The sequence below is a fragment of the Polyodon spathula genome, chromosome 20, assembly GCF_017654505.1.
Source record: "Polyodon spathula isolate WHYD16114869_AA chromosome 20, ASM1765450v1, whole genome shotgun sequence".
NCBI lineage: Eukaryota > Metazoa > Chordata > Actinopteri > Acipenseriformes > Polyodontidae > Polyodon > Polyodon spathula.
The window spans coordinates 26,227,583-26,236,551 of NC_054553.1; the positions used below are offsets into that span (position 1 = coordinate 26,227,583).

The 8,969-nt window shown below is 36.8% G+C and overlaps 1 protein-coding gene across 1 annotated transcript; it reads left to right on the forward strand.

The window, feature by feature from the left end:
- The first annotated feature begins 1,202 nt into the window (after positions 1-1,202).
- LOC121295182 (gastrin/cholecystokinin type B receptor-like) lies at positions 1,203-2,675 on the forward strand. Its single transcript, XM_041219590.1, has one exon. The coding sequence runs from the start codon at positions 1,289-1,291 to the stop codon at positions 2,564-2,566; it is 1,278 nt and encodes a 425-aa protein (XP_041075524.1). The 5' UTR covers positions 1,203-1,288; the 3' UTR covers positions 2,567-2,675.
- Positions 2,676-8,969: the final 6,294 nt, after the last annotated feature.

The following is an 8,969-nucleotide window of genomic DNA, read 5'->3' on the forward strand; positions in this document are numbered from 1 at the left end:
TGGAGTCCTTCAAAAATAATAATAATAATAAAAAAAAAAAAAAAAAGCATGCAGACTCTGTGAATTATATTAATTTATGGAAGTAAAACTAACAACAGTGCTGGATATTGTATTCCCCAAGAATCTGAACTGTGGGGACTCTGAATTTGTTTTGTGATGTATACTTACTCTCTTGAGTTCAAATTGATTATGTTGGGTTTGCTTGCTCAGGAAGGGATTAGGAGCAAATCTTTAGATACTTGGTGCATTTGCTGAAATCTAAGGCCATCACACATATCCAGTGCTGTACTGCCGCAAATCATAACGTAGTAGTTCTGGGAGAACAAAGTTCATCTGCGTGTTAGTTCAGAAAGTTAATTTTAAAATTATCTGGATTTTGAAATATTAAGTGCAACTCGTAATTTCGGTTACGTTCTGTTAGTGTCAAGGACAGCTTAAACTGTTCGACCTCTATTACATTTAATCGATGTTGAAGTTCAGCACCACCGCTCGAGGACAGCTCATTATTATACTAACGCAGAGGGTGTATCAAGATATCTTCTCCTTGTGTGACAGGGGGGTTATGGTAGAAGCACGCTATATTTCATAGACAGGTATGGTATTTACACGGGGACTCAGTACGATATACAATATGTAATACTGAATATGTCATAACTTTGCCCAGTTATTAATTGTAAACTTATAAAAAATATATTTTGCTAAAAGATTTAGAAATAGTTTGATGATAGTTCTGAAAATTAAGTGACATAGTTCACTTTCGCCATTCCAATATCCCAAATATATACTATTCCTATTTATTGCGCCTCTAGCACAGTCTAGTTACTTTGAGTGCAAACTGTCTCCTCTCCCAGGGACATCCCAGCTGTCGCCCTCTTCTGCCACCTACCGGTTCGAAACAAAGTCTTGTTTGATTTTATAAGACGTGGTCTGTGTGTTTGAGATTCAGCCACAACTGTGAGAGACCACCAGCACTCTGCAGCTTTCCATCAAAAGCGAGAGACGTGGAAGTTGCACAGCAGCATTGGCTAACCATGAAGAGGCGTTTCACTGTAGGCAGGAATCTAAAGGATGTATAGATTTGTATTTATTTTACATTGGTTTTAAATCGGTAATTATTAAAAAAAAAAAAAAAAAAAAAAACGCGTTTTTATAGAGATTTTTCATATTTAAATTAATGTGCCTAGCTTTTTTTTTAAATAGATTCGTTGTGAATACTTAAAAAAAAAAATGGTTGTAGCTGTGATTGCTGCTTTAGATTGCAATACACTATGAAAAAAAAAGTGACGCTATGAATTTTACAGAATTCTATCTCCGATTTGGACACTTGTTTCCTAAGAACCTTTCTTTATTCAACAACTTTAGTTTTCGGGACTTGATTCCTTTCACGGACAATGTGCTTTTTTCGGGCCACGAGCCCAGCACGATCATATTGGTGATCATGTACTCGCTGTCCTTTATTATCGGGCTGGTGGGCAACATCATGGCACTGAGGGTCCTAACACGCAAGAGAAGGAACCGGCTAGCGGGAGTCACTGCCACCAGAAGCCTCCTAATTAACCTAGCCATCTGTGACATGATGGTGGTGTGCATCTGCATGCCAGTTAACCTCGGACACCAGGTCTACAATGCGTGGATCTTTGGGGACTTTTTGTGTAGGGCTGTCCCGTTTGTCCAAGCGGTGTCCGTCTCCGCCAGTGTCCTTAGCCTCGCAGTCATCAGCTTGAACAGGTACTACAGCGTTCACAACCCTCTCAACGCCAGGTCCTTCTTTACCTGGAGGAAGATCTTTTGGATGATTTGCGTGGTCTGGGCTTTGTCCTCGGGGCTTTGCATGCCGCTGATCTTTATGAACAAAACCAAGGACCTCGTTCTGCTGGACGGACAGCAGGTAATAACGGTGTGCATGGAAACTTGGCCCCATGTCAGACTCAGGCAAGCTTATAACTTTCTGCTCTTCTGTGCTCTGTATGGCTTTCCCGTTATTTTCAACCTCATCATTTGCTTACTCACAGGGCGCAAGCTGTGGAGCACCGACGACAAATTTAAAGATTACACGTGCAATTTAGCTGCGTCCTTGTCCCGGCTGAAAGTACGCAAGAAAATAGCAAAGATGGTGGTGGCTTTAGTAATTCTGTTTACACTCTCCTGGTTGCCTCTGTACGTGGTGGACATTTGGATCGATTTTAACATGTCCAATGCCTCTGCTGAGGAAGAGGACCTCGATCATGTTCAGCACGAATCGATTCTGCAAGCCAGACCCTTTGCGCAGTGGCTGGGGCTAACAAATTCTACGCTCAATCCTCTGTGCTACTGCTTTGTGGGGAACTTATACAGATCCGCCAAGAAGTTCAGAGAGAGCTACAGGAAAATGTTCTCGTCCGTGTTTAGCTTGCCATTAGCCCAGACCCCACCCATCAACTCTGTTCCGAGGCTGTTGTCTTACAGGGCTTCAAATGAGAATTCGGACCCGGAAATCTGCGCCTGGAGAGACTTTGTCTTTAATGAGCATCTCACTAATAACAAGAGCGTCTCCGTTGTCACAGTGTGTGAAACGATATTCGACTAAGTAAAGCTGTCTATATTGCATGATGTACGGTACATGTATTTTTGTAAAATAAGCCTATTTATAATAAATATGAGTTTACACTGTTCATCTTTGGCTTCTGTTCTATTAAAAATGCCGCATGTTTGCCTACACGACTTAATAAGGAACAAGTCTTTTATTTTCCCATTTACAAAAAACACTCTCAAATTACGTTTCTTCCACAGCTGTCTCCAAGGTCTGGTCATTTGTGATTTGAAACACAGTTTCAGTTTACAATAGCATGTATGTATCAACGGATGTAGTTTGTCATGTTTAAGAGATGGTACTTCATTATGATTTATATGTGTGGCACTTTGAAGTATGATTGAAATTTTTATTTATCAATCAGACGAAATCTCCAGACCCATAAATCGCTATATCTGACCACTCCATTTTCCTTATTCAAATGATCGTATTGCAGAAGCACATTTGGGTTAATCTAGAACATGGGTCTCCAACACTGGTCCTGTAGAGCTACCCTGGCTGCAGGTTTTTGTTTCAACAATCCCCCAGTTACTCAATTGAACCAATTATTGGCTTAATGAGTCAAGATTAACAGGTGTTCCAGATCTTTAGCCACTGATGATGTAAAGACATCTATAAAACCTGCTGGATATGTTGGAGACCCCTGTTCTAGAATATTATATTTTACATAAAAACCACAGTACTCAGTTTAAACATCTCAGTAAATTTCCAGAAGAAAAAGAAAATTAACTTTTATTCATGGTGTGTCTACAGGTGTTGCCAATAAAATCTGTCAGTATACGCTCTTCTTTGCAATAAAACTTGCTCACTACATGGGTTATTGTGATAATTGATTTGATGGCTTTAAAACGTCACTGTGCTTTTCTCACTGCCGTGCCAGTCAAAGCTTATTCTGTGAGACGTTTGATGTTCCTTAAAACGTGTTGTGTATTGGTATTGTTTGGATTCCAAATTGCTTCTAACCATTTTAGCAACACCCAACTACTATTTATAGAAAAACCAACTGCATGTATTAACTAATTAACAATCATTTCAAATCGAAATGTCACACAGTGATTTTGTTAGGAAACACTATATATATATATATATATATATATATATATATATATATATATATATATATATATATATATATATATATATATATATATATATATGGTTTTCATTTCCAACTGAGCTCTCAATTACTTAACTATGCTCTTAATTGAACTAACAGTTAGCTTAACTAGACCTTTTTAATTGTTCTCAGCTCCTAAATCTGGAATTTTATACCTTGATTAGACGCACATATTCAAAAGCCACAGGTTAGTCCTACTATGACAAATTCCAGCACTAATTGAACCAGATAGCCTCTGATATGCGATTTCCCTTCTGCTTGCCTCTTAACAGTGTCTGGTTATTCAGTTTGACCCTTCATTTTCTATTTCCTTGAAAGAAGGGAGGCAACAGAAATGGATACAGATTATTAATATTTGACTTCAGTAGTTCAGTCTTAAGGTATTTCCAACAATGCAAATGCAACTGACATCTAGAAAAAGGTATTTGTAGTAAATGTTTTATTAAATGTACAGCACTTGCCTGATCATTCCTCTGGGACTATTGTTCCCAAAGTGACCATTAGCACTGTGTAGTGTCTATTTGTTATAAGAGAGTGGAGCTGATACAGTCTGCTCAGGTTTTCTGTTTAAATGAGATGCACTCTCCTTAGTCATATTTATATAAATCACAAAAATGAAAATTATACCCAGGAACCTCAGGAACTATTATTATTATTATTATTATTATTATTATTATTATTATTATTATTATTAGTGCAGGCATTGTTTTTTTTTTATCTGTACACAAGATAGGATTCCTCATACATGATTTATAATTCTGAACGTAGCTCTTAGGCAGAGACAGAGAAACTTGACAAACACGGTGGCTCATGTCAAAAGGTGAATCTTAATCACTTTTGTAGCCTTCAATAACTCATAAAACATATTGTGGGTGAGACTGAATTCACTTTCTGAATTCATAGCTTATACTTAAGTCAGAAACATTATGCAGAAAAGAACAAGGTAACAGATAACATTCAAGCTATCCTTCTTGCACTGATACTGAGCCATCCCATTGTGATATAATTGCAGGTATGCTGTCAAATTTTAAAAAAAGCAGAAATAAGAGGTAGATTACTATAACTGAGCGTGATGCAAGTCAATCACAATAGGAAAGGTCATTTGCAGAATGCTGCATGATTAAGTCTCCGATCCTATTTGCAAGGAATCATGGCGCCAACTAAGATATGACTGATTGATGAAACCAGTAATGGGGTGATACCAGCAGCCTGTGGCACTCCCTTACAATCAATACGTCTTCAATGAACACAGAAATTAATCATCGCCTACTATATAATTAAATTTGAAATCCATGTTAGATGTAGGTCTTTCAGAATCAAAAACTTGAGACATGCAGAGTCAGTAGCAACTCCATTTGAGGTTAGATGTATTAAATGCATATATTAACTGTATGCCCTTTTAAAGAAACGTTTCAATGGGTTATCAGTCAGACAGGTACTCTTGATGTATCACTGATGACACACATTCTGCATGGAAATTCATACTGAGATTGAAGAAGGAGGTTTTGATATACAATTGGATTATTCCAAAGCCTGCCTGTAGATGCATGTGATTTAAGTTGTCGAGACTTTCAATTTTTATTATTAATATTAAGGAGAAAAGCAATATAAATGCATTTTAAGTGTGATATTTTTTTGAGAAAAAAAAAACATTACTGGATTGTGAAGGCAAGGAAAACAAATATAACTTTAAATACTGGTTATTTGATACGATTTTGCTTTTCAGTCCTGCGCTAGTTAGGTGTCCTGATCAGACCCCCTGTTACAAAAGCACTGATTGAATTTATGGCTAATGTACTCCACTGCAGGGATTTTAAATGGTTATGATGAATCTCTTCAGCATGCCTCTTCATTCATATTACAATATTATCTTCCCGGATGATTAAGAGAAGAAGGATTAAAAAGTCTGGCTTTGTTTGCGTCAATGTTCAATCAATACTGTGCTACAGTTGCATCTGCAATGTTTCTCCCAAGATAAGATCACATAGAGCATGGCACTGGGTGCTACACTTTAACTCTCATCGATGTCTTCTCAGTCGTGCTTTCTCATTAGAACAACACAATTATCCTCCATTGTGATGCTGTTTCACTGTCTTTTTTTCTTTCCATGTTCACCTGATGACTTTTTATTGGCTTAAGAGCCTGCAATAAAAAGAAAGAAAATCAATAAAAAAACTTGCCTAGCTCACTGTGACTAGACTAACACCATGGTAGATAGAACTATATACATACTGGTCAATACATCTATAGAGATGCTAGTAACACACCGCATTGCTAAGACCCCAGTCTAGCGATAGTATCAGTAGGAGAAAAACATCCTTTATAAAAGTTTGCCTCAGTAAATTTGCCAGTTGTCCCATGCTTTTTCTATGGTTATTTACCATAGTTTACAAAGGTTTGCCATATTTATTTTGAATCTGCTTAACTGTACATCTATGGGATTTACAACGCTTACCTATGCTTTCACTATGCTTTATTACACTTTGCTATGCTTAAATATGGCTTTATCATGTAAACAACTTTGTAATGTATTGATTAAACAAGTTGGGATTTCATACACTTTCTCATTTATATTGTATAAGTGGGGCATTGATAACAGGCAGAGTACTGGTGGGTTAGTTATTTCCGTAAATATGCTGACTTGAATAAAGGACTGCATGGTTCAACATGGCAGTCCCTTATTCAAAAGATTTGATCTGAAGGATGCAATCCAAATTTAGAGACCAAAGTAATATAATTTAACAATATTTCAAGATTTTGCATGCTTGCCCTCATGTAACCAATGTAGCCTAAGGGTATTATAAATTGAACATGAGAAGAGAATGAATGCTGCTATTCTAATAAAAACAAACAGAAATGATGTAACCTGTGATTATCTATAAAGTCAAACCATGAACAACATGATTTTGTTTTGCTTGCAATAGTGATTTAATTTTTTTTTTAGGGGGTGGGGGGGTATAAAATGAAAAATGAAGTATCAGAATTTAAAGAGTATTCTGAGCCATGCTATCTGTCTGTCCAACCTTCCATGTGTATGCGTTCTTATATATTTTAAAAGAAGCGTTTATTCAGTTGTGGTGGAATACATTCGGGACATTCTTTTAACACTGATAATAACAGAATCTGGGGAATATATTACTGTCTGTCGCATTGTTGATCTGGCACAATGTGGCTAAACTGACTTGCGGCAGGTATATTCAATTTCTTTAGTCGTTGTAAAGTATGTGGTGGAATTGTGATTAGGCTTTGTGACTTTCACGGGATATTCTCTTGTTTTCCAGCTCATTAATCTTGATCCCTGCTGAATCAAGCGACAGCTCAAAAAAGGTCCCAGAGTCCTTTAATCTGACTGTGTGTGATTTATTAAGTGTGTGATTGAGTTTAATCTCATAATCCCTTTGTGCAAGCAAATGAGAGAGGCTTCACTGACAGACACGAGTTACAAGGAACACAAGATGTAAGAACTACATGTAAGTGATCGTGTTATATGAGTATGGGAGGCTCTCAGTATCGCTCTTTACCGCGAAAGGCAATTTAAAATAGGAGCAAGGTAATGATAATGTATATGGTGTATATTATGTATGCAAACCACATGGGCCCCTCATCAAGTGTAAGAATGTGAGACACAAGAAAAAAATGCAGCAATTTGTTGAGAGGTGAATATGTCATTACTGGCAGATTAAGCGATTGTCATGGCGCCCCCTGTCTGTCACCTGGTATAAAGGCATGTCCTACTGCTCCACTAAAGGAGCCTGGCTCTTTTAAAAAAGTGGGGGTGTTCTTGATCCCTGATGATCCAGGTTTGAGTTCAGGTCTATGCCTTCAGGATTTTTCACCCTTCAGTTTTCTGTTGTAAAATAGCAGGACTTGGCTATTTACAATTTATAAGATTATAATAGTACAGAAGCTATTCAAAGTACAGAGCTCCTTCAGCAATTAGAACCAAACAAATAGACCGACTTAAATTTACTTCTATTCAATAAATGATAATTAACCAAGTCTCTGTGACACAATTAAACCACAGAAAGTGGACGGATGGGTGACAAATCATTTGTATTGAAACTGAAACATTAACTAATCTACCCAGTGAGACTATGGAATTTGCACTGACTCACAAGGAGAAATACTAATCACCAGCAAATTGTACTGTGTAGTCGGTAAACTTGAATGTCAGATATGATGTACGAAGCTCTTTTTTTCACATAACCTTTTCACACTGAACCGGCTAACATAATGTCATAGTAATTAATATTATTATTTATTTTTTTAAAATCTTTATTATAATATTCTGCCAGGTTAATGAGTTAGGGGTAGCTTAGCTAGAAAGAACAGACAGGGCACATTCATCAAACTTTAATGGGGTTTTGTAATTGCTTGTTATCATGGTACAAGAAGACTGTATAGAAATGCACTTTTACAGAGTTATAATATCTGCAGCTGATATCCTCTCAGACAGCAGTCTTTAAAGAATAGCGCCTGTGATTAAATGTTAAAGATGACCCCCAAAAAAGTGATTTCGATAACTGAAACAGCATGAATTTGTTTTGTCACAGATTGTTATATACCGAGCATCAAAGAAACTTATCACTATTATTACATATTTATTTTCGAAAAAAAAAAAGTAAGATATATAAATAATGGACATTGACTAAATGTTTTTGGTTTCTTTTTAATCACTCAGTCATTCATCATTGACCATGATATGCTTGAGTGACTGTGACTGAAGCAGATGCACTTAATCAGCTCCCATGGAAAAGACTTGTTTCACACTGACAATAAGGTGGATTATAAAGGAAGGAATCAGCTGCATTTTAACCCAGTACTCCAGCATACTAGTGAATTTGCCGACTGTGCCAACTCACTTCCATGGAAGAGCTTGTTTTTTTATGACTGTATATGAAATCAACCACTTCTTTGAAAATAAAGGCATGAATCAACCAGTACTTCAAGGAAGAACAGCACAGAATAATGAATTGTCCTACTGTGCCATCTCATTCCTGGGGAATAACTTGTTTTTTTATTGATTCTAAGGTAAATTAACCAACTCTGGAAATACAGAGAGAGAGCAGATCTCCGTACCCCAAGGAGAAATGATATAGCATGCTAGTGAAGTAGACCACTGCACCAGCTGAATTCCATTAAAAAGCTTGCTTTTTTATTGACTATAAGTAAGGCTGTTTTTCTGTGTGAGTTCATTTTTAGGTGTGCATTTTTTTTTTTGCTATTGTCGAGTTTTATGTAGATACTGTGAAATCATTTTTAGCTTTTTATATACTGCATGAG

What these genes read in the sequence shown, in the direction of transcription:
- LOC121295182 (XM_041219590.1), top strand. Translation starts at nt 1,289, where the DNA reads ATGAATTTTACAGAATTCTATCTCCGATTTGGACACTTGTTTCCTAAG.